General features: G+C 33.9%; 1 protein-coding gene across 1 annotated transcript; it reads right to left on the reverse strand.

The window, feature by feature from the left end:
• Positions 1–1559: 1559 nt before the first annotated feature.
• On the reverse strand, positions 1560–3478 carry LOC112752308 (pectinesterase 2-like). Its single transcript, XM_025801534.3, has 2 exons — positions 2512–3478; positions 1560–2410 (listed from the first exon to the last, which is right to left on the reverse strand). Exons 1-2 carry the CDS (start codon positions 3377–3379, stop codon positions 1722–1724), a joined length of 1557 nt encoding a protein of 518 aa, XP_025657319.1. The 5' UTR covers positions 3380–3478; the 3' UTR covers positions 1560–1721.
• Between the last annotated feature and the right edge of the window lie 11796 nt (positions 3479–15274).

A 15274-nucleotide genomic window follows, 5' to 3' on the forward strand; every position in this document is an offset into this window, starting at 1 on the left:
ATACAAGCTAAACTTATATATATAATCAATTAATCATCTATGTATTTTGTATCTAATATTCTAACATTTTTAGAGAGATAATTTCATTACAATCATTTCTTCCATAAAATTATTACATGTATACAAAAATCAATAATTATATAGTTATATATGAATACATATATTTTTAACTCATTTTAAATATATATTTATATTTCAACCTATATTCTATATCGATATTTGTTTTAGTTGCCGATTAATTGTTCATCTATTTATATTTATGAACCATCTTAATTATGTGAAAACTTCAACATTTGGCCTATTGATATATGAATAGATTATTTTTAAAAGAGGAATAATCAATTAAAATTGATTAAGACATGTAATATATATCAAATAATTAATCTGTTTTTTAAAAGAGGGAAAATAATTAAAATTTTAAAACATGTAATAATATATATCAAATATAATTAATTTTTTTAAGGCGTCTTGCATTTGATATACTTTATTTTGTTAGAAAATTCCCTTAAAAGTACAGAATTCAACCAAAAAAAAAATAACGATTTAAGATATAAAGCGAGGATGTGAAAGTGCTACAATACTGTTATTTAATGTTATATTTATGCATGGTGACATAATAAAAACATACGGAAAGATAATAATGAAGGAACTTTTGACTTGGTGATATAATCAGACCTCTTGTTACAAAATGACCTGCTTAATTTTTCAAACATGAACGTGCTAGATTATATATTATTGTATGCTCGATGTCAAATTGTCAATTGATAATTAAGTGGTTTCCCCTAAAAAGTATATGACTATTGAGTATTGACTTTACCCTTTAAAGGTCCAACAAAGTTCCTAAAATTTTATTAATTAAGTGGGCCACTAAAAGAAGTTATTTTCATATCTTATTAATTTAGCCGTAAAATGACATATATTAATACTATTAATTGAAAAATTTTGTAAAAAAAAAAGTTTAAATTTTTGACGAATTTTTTATATATTTATTAAAATAAAATATTAAAATTTTGACTAAGACATATTTTTCAAAATACATATTAGTTAAACTTAAAATCTTATCAAATTTTAACACTTTAAAAATTATAATAATTTGAATTTTTTATGATAACATATAACATAATTATCCGAATAGCAAAAATGTTCAATGTACATATTATGATAAAATTAAAAAGTATAAAGTAATTGAAAAATATTATTACGATTAATTCTTAGAAGCTCGAAAAAATTTTATAAAAAATTAATTGAGTATAATTTACTCTAAAAACTAGCTTAAAAAATAAAGATTGGAAAGTCTAAGGGGCAGCAGTTTTGTTGAATTTTGGCCAGCATGTAATCAATAAAAAAAGGTGAGTCATTAGATGAAATTTCACACCAATTTCATACTATTAAATCATCATTGATGTCTATTTGCTGGCTACCAATAACCAAAATTGATGGACCTAACATTGCTCCTAAAAATTATTTCACACTTATAAAAAATATTAATCTTTTAATATTAGAGAATGTGAAACTTAATAAACTTCATACAACTTTACACAAGGAATTACTTGTGTGTATACTCTGAAACAAAATCTATAACAAATAATGAAAACAATTACAATGAAATGAAAGTATTTCCTAGTGTATTTGCTTGTACAACATTTAGAAATCAATGTATATTAACGAAACAATAAAAAATAATAAAATAATGAAGAGATATATAAGAAAAAGAAAAATATTTAAAGACCAGCAGTGAAAGGAACACGGGTGGATGGTAGCCATGAGTTGCCAGCAATGAAGTTTGCAACGCTGAATTTTGAAGCTTCAGCAGCATTGGTTATGACATGATAACCTCCCCATTTAACTCTGTTTGCAGTTGAAGATCCAAGTCCTGTGTTCATGTACTCTCCATAATACAATGTGGTTAATGCAAAGTTACCATTCCATTCCAACCAACCTGCTGGATCAATCAAACTGTCAAGAGAACTCTTCATGAACACGGTTCTTGAATATTGTTGCCATGGCCTTCCAAGATAAGTTTTAACGGAGCTTTGAACTGCTTTCAAATCTGATGCAGCTGTAACCACACAATTGTGAATGGAAATTCCAGTGTTTTGGTTTGGATCGGTTCTTCCTTGTGCAGTGATGGTGTTAATTTTGTTTGGAGGGTTTCTTGCATATAGATTACAGTTTTGGAACACCACAGCAGCATTACCAAAGATAAAGTCAACAGTACCATAAATATCACATTGTTTGTAGAATTGTCTATCAGAATAAACATATAATGTGTCTTGATAACCTTCGAAACTGCATTGATAGAAAACTGATAAGTCAGATCCAGAACGCAATACAACAGCTTGATGATTTCCTGCACCTGCTGTGTTCCTAAATGTCATGCCTTGACCAATAAATCCATCTCCAGTAACAGCTGTCAAAATTAAAAGAAAAATAAAAACTCACAAAGTTTAGTATTGTTCAAAGTAAAGGAAAGAAAAACAAAGATGATTTGAAGGATTTTCTTCTACTTACCAACGGTGGCGGAACGGAAGGTTGTGGTGCCTCCTCCCACACTTTGGCTGCCAGTGATTATGGTTTTTCCAATGCCATCTCCCACCAACATTATATTATTTGCCTTTATCTCTACTTGCTCGTTGTAAATCCCGCCCTTCACATATATCACATACCTTCCACTGTTACTCTTTGGTGCTGCGTTTATGGCTGCCATAACTGTTGTGTATTTTCCGGATCCGTCTTTGGCCACCACTACATTCGCTTGAGATGCCGGAGAAGATGCTTGTAACAATTTTCTATCACCAGGCTTGACCCATGTTGGGAATCCATCTTTGTAACTTGGCTGTTGATGAGATTCACCATTGTTGTTAAGAGCCAAAGTGTTGCTTAGCAACTTAGTAACATTGTTGGACATTAGAGGAAGGACATAGTCTTGAACACCAAGTTCATAGAAGCCAGCTTTGCATGTCTCAAGGTTTGTGAGAGCAGTGCTAAGCCATGTTTGGGCATCAACTTGGGAGCATTTGGTGTTAGGATCTAGGGTTTTGTTGAGCTTTTGAATGGTTTGTTGATAGAGGTCAACACAATCATTCCATGCAACTCTTTCAAGTTGGTTGCGGCACTTTGTGCCAAGTGAAAGAGTATTTGCATGGCCTATGAGTGCTCTCTCTTGAGCAAGTTGTAATGAAATCTTGAGAAAGTCAGTTTTTTGGTTAATAGGTTTGGTTTGGTGATTAGGGTTGTTGGTCAAGAAATACTCACATGGTTGAGGGTTTGGGGTTTGGCTACACCAATGTTTAACATCATTTGAAGAATAGGCATAAACAAAAGTTGATAGAAAGAAGGGAACAATGAGAAAATTGAAGAGCAAACGCATTGCTGCCATTGAACTTTTATGCCCAATAATGTTAAGATCTAAGACGTATTTGATGAGGTTTAATGTATATGTTTAGAGGTTGATTTGAAAATGTTGTGTTTGATGTCCTAAACGTAGCTTCTTTATATAGAGCGAAGAAGGAGATATTGGTTGTTGGAACTTATAACTGTAAAGCATGCAATTTACGTGTTGATATTTCAAAGTCACTATTTGTAATACTTTTCTAATTGGTTCACAAGTTAGAATCATATCATTTAATAATAATAATAAAGTATTATTTTGTTGATTTGATGAGCTAAACCATGGAAATATGGGAGGTCTCGTTTGACTTTAATTTTTGAAGGCTGTCCCATAAGCAGCCAATTAGAACTTGTCAATATTGTGGAGATTGATTTGACGCTTCACCACGCACGTACAAGTGGCTAAGAATGCGTTGTGTAGGGTATATTATTAGTGCTGATTTGGCATTATTATGGCCATGGAATATCAAATAATATAGAGAACTATATATTCTCATGCTTTATTTATTTCACCAATAAAACATATGTTTACCTATTCTACTGATTGAATTGATTTAGTTCGTAATGTGATTAATTTATTTATTATTTAAATAAATATTAATAATTTATATTTTGTATTATGTATATAATAATTTATTAATTAATAATAAATTTTTAAATAAAATTTAAATTTGTGATAGATTATCAAATTAAAAAATATCATAAATAATTAAAAATTTATTTTACCGATTGACTGAATATTAATAACTTACAAAAAACAAGTTGGTTGTTTATAGTTGCTCTTATTATATATATATATATATATATATATATATATATATATATATATATATATAAACACTAGCTATGCACTTAATAATATGAAATTTAAAATATTTAATAAAATGCTTTGGATAATTCCTTTTATAAGTTGCTGATAAATTGTGTACAACAAATATCAAACTTTATTTAATTAGTCATCACACTTGTGTCACATATTCCAAAAGTTGGACTGCATTGGTCATATATATACTTCGGCGGTGGAATAGGAATTGCGTAATAATAGTATGATCAGTAACATAAAAAATGTAACTACCACTTTTGAAAATTTTGAAGGAAGAAAAAATCGAATGAAAACCTATCATAGAAAATTATCATGTATATTTTATATAATTAATTTAAGGGAAAGTATGATAAAAATCATATATGAAACTTGAAATTGGGCTTATAACGACAAATAGAGAGACATGACCTCCATGCATGGATTAAGACCATCAATAGTTACGTTGATGCTTGACCACGTGCCAAAAGCTTTATTTTATACACTTATATTTATTTGTTCAATTTTAATTTCCCATTTGCATATAGTCAGAATTATAATGCTATAATACATATGCATGCATGGTTCGTTCTCTGAATTTTCTTCGTAACTTTCCACTTTCCAGTTGCAATTTGAATTGTATTCTATCTATTATCTTTCTTTGGCCTTGCATCTTAGAGAGAATATATGATATGTTCTTAGCTTCTTTGTTGTATGTTAGTTATTGGTCACTAGAAATGAAGGCCACTTGTTTATACCTCTAATATATATGCTTCTCAAATTTTCTAAGACACCGAATTTGATCGAAATATAAGTCCTAAACCTCTTAATTTAATTTGGTACAAGAATAATTAACTGATGAAAAGAATTAATATTCCTTATTCTTATCTACTATTTTATTGTTGAACAACAAACATGTTCTAGATAACTACGTACTTTAATTTGATTTTATGAATTGCTACATATTTTCATTACCTTGTGTTGCAAGTAATTTAATCTCTACTTACATCATATGGTCAATTGCGGCTGAGCATTTAATCATAGCAGCCAAATGATAAAACCAATTATATTAAGGTGGATTTTATGGGGCCTTTTATTGTTGTGTCTAAATTATTTAACTTAATTTTATAAATAAAAAATAAAATATATAAAATAAAAATAAAATATTTAAAATTTATTAAATATTATTTTTTTATCGTTTTTAGTATATTAGGAATCATAACTTAACCACCTTAACATACATCTTATGTTAATTACATGAATGATTTTTTTTATTATATTAATATTTTGAATTTTTGATCCATTGGTCTCAAAACGGCGAACACTGGCTAGCGGTCAATCATGCCTTTCTCAATTTCAAAAAGTGCTTGGGCCAACAGATATTAATATTATCTATCTTTCTATATTATTTAATTATTTATTTCTACGTGCATGCATGGATTTTGCAGGTTCCATACTAATATAACTTATCACCAATAAATCGATCTTAGCATATTTGTTTCATGACCAAAAAAATATTATTTTAAACTAACATTTAAATAATTTAAATCAGTTATTAAAATTAATTATTAGTATAAAATATATATTAAAATATAAATATATATTAAAAATAAATTAAATTATATATATTTATATATAAATAATATTTTAATATAAAAATATAATGTTAAATAAATTTTAAAATTTAAATTTTAATAATATAAAAATAAAATATTAATTAAAAATATGTTCTAAGGTTAATAAAAATTGCTGATTGTTTATCATTTTTCGCTGCAAAAGCTTAGAATGAATATAAAAGTCAAACTCAAATATATTCATACAATTAACATTTATTATATGTGACGCCTATCTATCATCAATGTCATCGTTGACCAACAAGTCAAATACTATCACCTCAGACAGCTAAGCTAAGATCAATTGACGACTTACAATATGACGCGTTTCCTATACATTTGTAACGGTCAAAGCATATATATCAAAATAATGTAGAGTTATTATATTTTATTATGAAAAAGTATAAATATCAATATATTATCTGTCAACTTAATAATAATAATAATTAATTATTATATTTTAAATATATGTATAAAAAGATATATTCAAAAAATACATTTATAAAAATATTTTATTAAATATAATTATAAAAATTATATTTTTATTAGACACATTTCATAAAATACTGTTACAAATAAGAATTGATAAAAATTGACAAAAATATTGTTGGTAACGTAACAAAATTAATATATTATTAATTAATTATTAAGGAAGATGCATGGCTGCATGCAATCAAAATAAAAAACAACAAATTTGTGTGGTTTGTAAAACTGTGAAGGTGCCCTATATGTAGATGTGATAAGGGGACACATATGCTGCTCTATTTTGTATATTGCTTGCTCCTCTTTGGCATGCTCCTATGTTTTGAATCAATCCAAATTATTTATAAAATTAAAAAATATTAAAAAATTAAAAAATAGAGATATATCAATTATTATATATGCTTATCATATTCTTTTATGCAAAAGTCTTTTTTTTTTTAATTTAAAACATAAATTTGTATCGACTTTTTTTTTAAATAGATTGTTTTCCTTTTAAAAATACAAATATTAAATTCTAAATTTTTTAATCATAACAATTCTGATAACACGCTATAAAATTGTCTCTACCAAAGATTTAAACTAGCAAATAAAATATATGAATTTTTATGCATCTAATATATTGATTTTCGATCCATTATTAACTATTATTGTTAAAATTTATTTTTTTAGAGAAATATGGATAGTATATATGATTAAAAGAATTAACTTTTGTATACAATGTCAAAAATGTTATTTAATTACAAAAATATATCAATACATTAAAATTAAAACCTTTTTTTTTTGGGTTAAACTCTATAAATCTCAAGGCATTATCTCTGCAGGTAGTCAAATCTAACGCACTGTAGACTAAATTATTAGCCATCATTGCATGGGGTAATATTTAATTTCACCGCTCGATTATTATAAGATAAAGATGTTTAAAAAAGAAAACACATTTATGTTATTTTTAGGATAAAATATTGGAAAGTTTTCAGATGCTCCAGTCCACTTTTTTGGATTTTTGGTGATTCAGGGTGCAGTACCCTTGAGATATATCATTAAAAATGTTGAGGGTGTAGATTTATTGGGATTATTATGGTGTAGAATGATAGAAAAAGGGTGCAAGGTGTTCCCAAAACCTATTGAAAAGGTGACCAGCAAAACCCACAGGAATTTATTGAGATTGGGGGCAGCTGTGGTGTGTTGTTAAATTATGGAGTTGAGCCGCAGCTATTAAGCCAGCGCGGTAGTGGAGAGTGGTAGCATGGAGTTGGTTTTTTTGTGGAGTAAAAGGCATGGGCCTGGTTGTTGATGTTGGATCGGGTCAGGTATAAAAACCATGTCCCACCCCCATTTGATGACCTAAATATCATTAGTCGTAACCTAGCGTAGCCATGGTAGAAGAAACTAGAAACCCCGCTCTCTAAACGCGATACCCAACCCCACGCAGTCATCCTAGTCCCTCGCAAACCGTCCAAGTCGCGTGGAAGCAGCACCTCACAGCCACTCCCAGTCCCAGGAACCGACGCCCCCTAATCCCATGGGAGTCCCGTTGAAGAACCGCGTCCAAGCAGCGCCGGAGAGCGAAGAAGAAGCGTGGACCATCCCCTCCCAACAGTGGCATACCGGCGAACCGAACCCGTTCGACTCCAGATATGGAGGCTCCAAGTTAGGTATTAATTTGAACGATTTTTTTTGTTTGGTGTGTAATGCAGTGTAGTTTTCTTTGAATTTCCTGGTAATTGTTATTGATATCATGGTTTTTGAATTTTTGCATTTCTCTGAATTTGTCATTTTATTTTGTTTCAAATAGCCGATTGATTGTCATTAACAGTGTTTGTAATTGAAACTTAATACCTGGCAGATCTAGTAGTTCCAGCTGCATGCATGATACGGATAGAAATGGGTTGCCGTTGTTGTTTGCTACGTAAGTTGTGGGGCCCATCTTCTCCCATTCAGGTGTGTGATCTTTATCTTTGTTGATGTCAAACTTCCTCTAAATTTGGTTAATCTGAAATCTGTTTGATAGAGGCTGAGAGAGATGCCTTCCGACGGATCTGGAAGTCGGTTGTATTAGGTGGATGAAATCCCGAGTGTTTATGTCAGCGATTACCGATCGAGTGTGCAGTGTGGTGGGACAAGTGTAGGAAGCACACCCAGACCTTGGAAAAACTGTAAGTATAACCACCTGTATTCGGAGATCCTGAAGTTCTAATTTTCGTTATGAATGAGCTTATTCGTTTTTTGAATTTATTTTATATAAATTTTTTGTTATAGAATACTGCCGTAATGTATGGGATGAGAGATCTGGATGCAAAACCAATATTGTTCTGCCATAGGCCATTCAGTTCGTGTGTATCAATTGGCGAGGTGAGTGACGTTGAAGTTTGTCCTTGTGTCATTTATTTTTTTGAATCAGTTGATGATTGCCTTACAATTATTAAATAATTAATTAAGAAGGGGATTAGTGCTGCTAAATAAATTCACAAATAGTTGTTTGGTGCCCGAAAATGGTGAATAAGTTGATGATTTGGTTTGTTTCATGTTGCATCAGAAGTTGCTGGCTTTTTGGTTATGTTTTATTATGCCAGTTAGAGATAAAAGAAATATTGTAATGTAATTTGAAAACTTGAATATTGTTGGACCTACCAGCTGGGGATGGAATAGAAGTAAAATGGAGGTAGAGAGAAGATTTTAGCGTTTGTTTGAATGAAGGTCGTTACGGAGTTGTATACTTATCGGAGTTAAAGCAAGATTATTTCGTTGTTTTTGAGAATAACGGGGAATTTAAATTCAAATTCCTAGTGATTCATTTGAGTGACTCCGATATTGATTATTCAAGTTTGATAAGTTTCCATGAAGATGACCGCTGTATGGGAAATAGTTTTCCGATTCATATGATGGTGATCACCATGGAAACCTCTGAAACTTGAGTAATCAATTTCGCAGGCAGCCAAACGAATCACCGCGGATTTAAATTTGGATTCTCCTTTGTAGTTAAATGCCACGAGAAACTCTTGCTTTAGTTCCGATCACTCTACAACTCTGTCTCAGCGTTCTTTCAGTCAAACACTATCATTTTTTTTCTTGCTCCATTTTACTTCTATTTTATCCCGGTTGGTAGCTCTAACAATATTTGTTTCCGCAGGATACTCGAAAATTTCTGTTTTAAGAAATTCGATGGTACCTCGTGATGTTGCCAACATGGTCTATAATGATTGTTGTTAGCACGAAAATCCAATAGGAATGCAGGAAATTGAAACTGATATGATTTATAATCTCTTTTGCCGTCGAAAATTTACGCAATAGAAATAATATATACAGTGAAATTTTTTTTGATGTGCATGTATTTCTCGCTGACTTCCCGAGGACGAGGCCCACAACGGGGGATTAGAAAATCTTGCGTGCGCGCATTGGAAAATACGGGGAAGAATGCAAAGTTTATGCCGACATGTACCGTCGTCTTTGGCTATAAATCCTGTTTTCGTCAGGAGGGAGGGCAACAGCGAAGCAATTTAAAGTGACCAAATTTCAGAAACGGGATTTACATTCTGCGCAACATGAAAAGGAGATTTTGTTGGAGAGGTACATATATGTTGTTGCCATGTTGTTTCAGTTTTTGTACCTTATAAATTTCATTCACGTGACATGCCGAACAGGTGACTGTGTTTGTTGACCTCGCTGGGGCCATGAGGCTGTATATATTCATCCTTTTTTCTCTGTTGGAAATAAACTTACTGAATTTAACGTTACTTTAGATTTCTTTAGATTGTGTATCTTCTTGTGGCCCATTTTTTTGTTCAGTTTTGCTAGTTTTATTGCAGTGAAAGCTTTATTAGCATCAGACTAATGTTGCATCTTCCTGCATTGCTTTGCCTTGGTTCTTCAGTTTTAGTGACAAGCATAGGTTCGGTTGCTTCTGTTCTTTTACATTGTTTGAAGGTTCAAGTCTGGTTCTTTCTGTTTTGCTATGTAAAACAAACCACGGGTTTTGTTTTTTGTTTAGTGGAAGGCAAAGACACGGTTTGCTGTGTTGGCTGGAACCCATGTTTGTCTTCTATGCTTATCCGGTTCAGGTATGCTTCTGTTTTGTTCTTGTTTTTTTTTTGTTGTTTTTCCCATCGTTATGCCAATGTTTCTTCTTCCCTTTTTTTGAAAATTTATATATTTTTATGAATCGTTTAAAGAACCTCCTTTGACTTTCTATTGTCCCTTTCAAAACTATTCTTCTTATTTGATGAAGAAAATACAGAAGCCGATGAACCACTTTAGCTGTTTTGGACTTAGTTTTCGCCAACTTTATGTTCTGTATTGTTGTTTTCGGTTGATATTTTTTTAGATTTCCAAACATGCCTTAAATTTTCAACACTTTTAACTCAAATGTGTCACTTTCATGACAGGGGGTTGGTGTAAGATCTTCTCCAATTCATTACAGAATGGTGAAACTATAAAAGAAATGTCTGTTTCCTATTCATGTTACAACCGGGTTGTACGGAATTTATTTGTATTTAGACTTCGCTTCAATGAAGAAACACAGTCTCAATCGGATCCATGACTGTCAATAATCTAACCATCATGGAGGTGTTTTAACTTGGAAAATTCATGTCATGCCATTCCTTTTCCTCACGTCCATTTCATCAACTCTCGTTTTCTACTTCCCAGTCGGGCTGAAAGATGAATTACACCTCTACTTTGTGCTATACATTTTCACGCAGCTTTTAGGAAGTGAAGCAGTTGTGTTTGTGATGGAAGTTTTTTATCTTTTTCCCGTCTTCATGTTTTTATGCAGCAATCTCTGCGTATTAGTTGTAGGTGTCATAGAGTGGGTAAAGAATGTAGTCGTTTTTTTCCCTTACTTGCATGGTTGCATTGTACTACGAAATAATCTTTTATGCAGTTTGCATTTCCTATAGCAGTTTTCAGTTTATAAAGATTTTTTGTAGCTGTGTGTGATTCCTCAAATTATTATCATTAATTAAATGTGTGTCATTCTCAATCCCCAATTGCACCAGATCGTATGATTCTTGTGGTTTTTTGTCGTGACTTACATTGGGTAAGTTATTTTGTTTTCAGTATAACAAATTTGTCTTTTTAACAAAACGCGTATGACGTAGTCGCTTTTCATAATTAGAAGCAATCTTTCATTGTTCAATAACGACGTTTTGTCTTTTTATATTGTAAAAAAATAGAAGTTTTATCAAAACGTCAGTAACGTTACGTTCTATCATACTAGGAATGTAAAAAATCAGAATGAACAAAAAATCATCGCTTTTCAAATTAAATTTGTCGATTTCTATAAATCTTAGCCTGCATATACCGGCAAATGTTCACATGTCCTGAACAGAGGAGGAGGGTAAATGGATTAAGGGCTTAAGTTGCTAAAATCACGTATGAAAAACTAGACTTCGCTGAGTTAATAACAGTTCACCTCGAATAATAAGCTGATGTTATGCGTGAAGTGAGCATTAGACTAATTAATACAATAGAATATACGTTAAAAAGTAAACAAGGCAAGACAGTGGAAAGTAAGACTGCTACAAACCAGGTAACACATGCTTGTAGGTGTTGTTATAAGTAAGGTTAAGAGGAGCCTACCACCTAACCAGAGTTAAGAATAGGACGAGGATGGTTACGAAGATAAACAGGATAAAGTGGTAGGGATTTAGTTGGCGGCGGCTCTGGTTGGATCGGTTGCTTTGACGGACAGTTGAGTGGTTGTCCCCTCCTTCAATTTGACGTTGCTCCTGTATACCTTGGTCGAAAGGGAGTAGTTGGTCAGGGATCTGTGACGGGTTGTGTCGAATGGATGTTGCATGCATTGGATGCACTAGAGAACCATTGTTGGTGAGCTGAGTCTGTAATTGTTTGGCAGATACGAATTGTTCGAACGCCAAACGAGCTTCATCGAAGGTTTCGTAAGACTTATGGAGGTTGCCGCTAAATTCGTTAACTTGCCTATGACAGGCCGGCCAGGAACTATAGATTCCAGGCACCCTCCCTAGGAAAACAACATAGTATTTCTTCTTGGCACGGACCATGTTGAGATTCCAAGTGAGAGTATAGATGGGAGGTTTAAGAGGTTGAGTATGTTTAAGATGGGAGGTTGGTTTTGGTGGTTTTTATAGGCAACGAGAAATGTGCCTGTGATTTGAACGGGAAATTAAAATTTTGCAACAGTAATATTTCCAACGGTAGGATAGTTAGCGAATGTGGGGCTCACATGTGTCGTTCTGATAGGAGCATAAAGTAGCGTAATTTTGGTTCGATGATGGGCAGGGTTTCGGTTGAAATAAAATGTTATGAAATAATCTATAAACTTCGAAACTTAATTATCAAAACTAAATATAAAACAAGTGGGAAATTCAATTGTAGCAACTCATTTATTTAATGTTTAATATGCAGGTTGTAATTAAATTGTATTAACTCATGGGAGATTGACGAAGGCTTGCAGGTCGTAGTCTGCGCGACACTGGATGCAGGGGATATGAGCGGCCCTGCCGAAAGCATGGACGGAGTTTCGCTCTGCCGCATGTCTGCGATAATCATACAGAAGAGGCATGTGGCCCCTGGTGGAGCACCTAGGTGAGGCACAGACAGTGTGTTGTTCTTCTATACGGGGCATTTGGACCTCACCTGGCCACGATATTGTCAGAATTGAAAAGCACCTCGCGTTACTGCCAGCGACTAAACCAGCCGCATCAAGCTCCCGATACAGTTCCAGCCCTTTTTGTTTTTCTACGTTTTCGTCCGTGCGAAGCATCAACATCATGCTCAGTGCGTATTTGGCTGCTGCATGGCCTGTACTTGTTGCACTGTTCAGCATCTGGATGCCAACATTTTCGTTGCGTCTGATGAAGAGTTCCCGCAGTGCCTCCCGAAACAGAAGCTCTGGGTTGCCAGCTGCCATGCAGCGATCAAAGAATCTCTTTGCCTCCGGTTTGAGGCACCACCACCAGGGCGTAGCATGCGAGGGTGGTATGGAAACACTCCGGTGAACGATATCGGCCTCTCCCGCATCGTGTGCAGCCTTACAGGTCATTCTGAGACTGCACAGGGATCGGATGGAGTCTGTCGCAACTTTAATGGTTATTGCTTCCCAGACGTCGTTCGGAATGAAAGCGATATTTGAACAACAGTGGATTGTCATTTTCAGTTTGTTCCTCTTGGTTCCTCTTTCGATGTGGATGGGGATACGTCGTTAGAGTATCGTGTTTGGAGTGTGGCATAGGAGTGTAGATAGGCTCCATATTTATAAGTCCACCTATCCTGTTGGAAACCTGAACTTGAGTGTAGCAGATCCGTTGTGAGTATCGCATTCGTAATATTAAACGTTAGAGTAAGCGTAAGTGTATTTTGGTGAAAACTGAAAACTGTATGGGGAATGGTATTAATTATTGGAAAAGAATAGATGAACCAGAAAATTTTTTAACAATGTTCCCCTAGCACCTAGCACTATCCTAATTAAATTTACTCTGTTAATGTTATTATAATACATTGTTCAGCCGTTCTTAAACAAAAGTTGTAAATATGGGTTTATTTTTGTTAAGCTGTTGTTGTATACATTATTCCACGTGCAGCTAGTAGAATGTTAAAGTTTCGGGCACATACTTAGCCGTTTAATATATGAATAGTTAATCGTTAATTATTTATGTAATCTGCATAGTTTACGGTAGTTTAATATCACGTATTTGAACCTCGTGTTTTTGAAATTTGTTTTGTGTATCACATAGAGAGGAGATGATGCGACGCGTTTAATGAGAGATAAAAAAGCGTTCAACATTTGGTGGAGGGTGGGAAAAATGGTTAGGTCAGGTTAATGCATTTATTACCGAATTTAAAGCCCTGGGGAAGCGGTGTGACTGTCGAATGAGATAAGTGTGTATACATAATTGGATTGGAGAATGTGATGGGGCATGTCATATATAAATATAAATAAGTTTGATGTTTGAGATTACTTCGTTGTTGAGGAATTTGTTAATAAGATCGAAGGTTGTTATACATCCTTCAGTGAGTGAGTCGTTGTTCATTGGGTGGGAACAATGTGGAGCCCCAGCGTTGGTGATGCAAGTGGTTCTTCTGGAGGACCTGGCCCTAGCGACCCTCTCCGCGACGACGGTAGGCGGTTTCACATTATCTTCTTTCCCGGTTTTCCTTTATGTCTGCTCATTGTTATTGTTTTTTGTCATTTCGAATTCTAGAAGTTGTCCCCACCGTGAGTCCTGACCAGTTTGTGATCATGGAGGACCTTGAGCAGACGCTGCGGAGGGCATGCGACGCCCTTAAGATAGAGCCTCCAGTGTTTAAGCCCCGCGATTGCATATCTGTCCAGGGCGTCCGCTACTATGGGTTTGTGGTTCATGTGGTGGGCCCACCGGACGGAGTCAACTTTGTGGCCTACGGCAGGTTCTCCCGCGATCAACGCATGGCCAGGCAAGATGCCGCTTTATCATCCCTGCAAGCGGTTGTTGGAAAGTCTGGGAAGGAGATCCTCGACTACAATTACTACGTGGCTCAGAGTTGCAGGGAACGTGTTGTGGAGTTGGAGCGGATATGTAGTCTGTCCGTCGACTCCCGTGTCGCTGAACTGGAGGCTGAGAACGCTCGCTTAAGGGAGCGTCTGGCTTCTTGGGAGACCTTGCACGGCCGTGGATAACGTTGGTTTGGTGTTGGGCATACCCTTAACTGTTTCTGGGGATTCGGGTTTGTTGGTTAGGGTTCGTGGTTGACAGTTTTAGGGTTTGTGGTCAAGGGTTTCTTATCCATGTTTTTGGTTCGTGACTCTAACATTTATCTCGTTATTACAATATTATGTAATACTTACAATCTATATGATATATTATTTTCAGTCCATATATAGTCATGAAGCTAGGCGTTATTTTGTTGTAGATTACAGTGCATTGCTTTCAAATGAAGTTAAATTTAAAGTCATTCCAGTCATGGTTGAAAGTTTTGTTAAGAAACGAAGTGTACCAATTAATACGGAGTAAATTGAAGAGCATACAACTTATTA

The sequence above is a fragment of the Arachis hypogaea genome, chromosome 2 (genome assembly GCF_003086295.3).
Source record: "Arachis hypogaea cultivar Tifrunner chromosome 2, arahy.Tifrunner.gnm2.J5K5, whole genome shotgun sequence".
Classification (NCBI taxonomy): Eukaryota; Viridiplantae; Streptophyta; class Magnoliopsida; order Fabales; family Fabaceae; genus Arachis; species Arachis hypogaea.

What these genes read in the sequence shown, in the direction of transcription:
- LOC112752308 (XM_025801534.3), bottom strand. Translation starts at nt 3,379, where the DNA reads ATGGCAGCAATGCGTTTGCTCTTCAATTTTCTCATTGTTCCCTTCTTT. An exon ending in CTTCCGTTCCGCCACCGTTG is followed by an intron (nt 2,411 to 2,511) that starts GTAAGTAGAAGA and finishes TAATTTTGACAG; the next exon opens with CTGTTACTGGAGATGGATTT.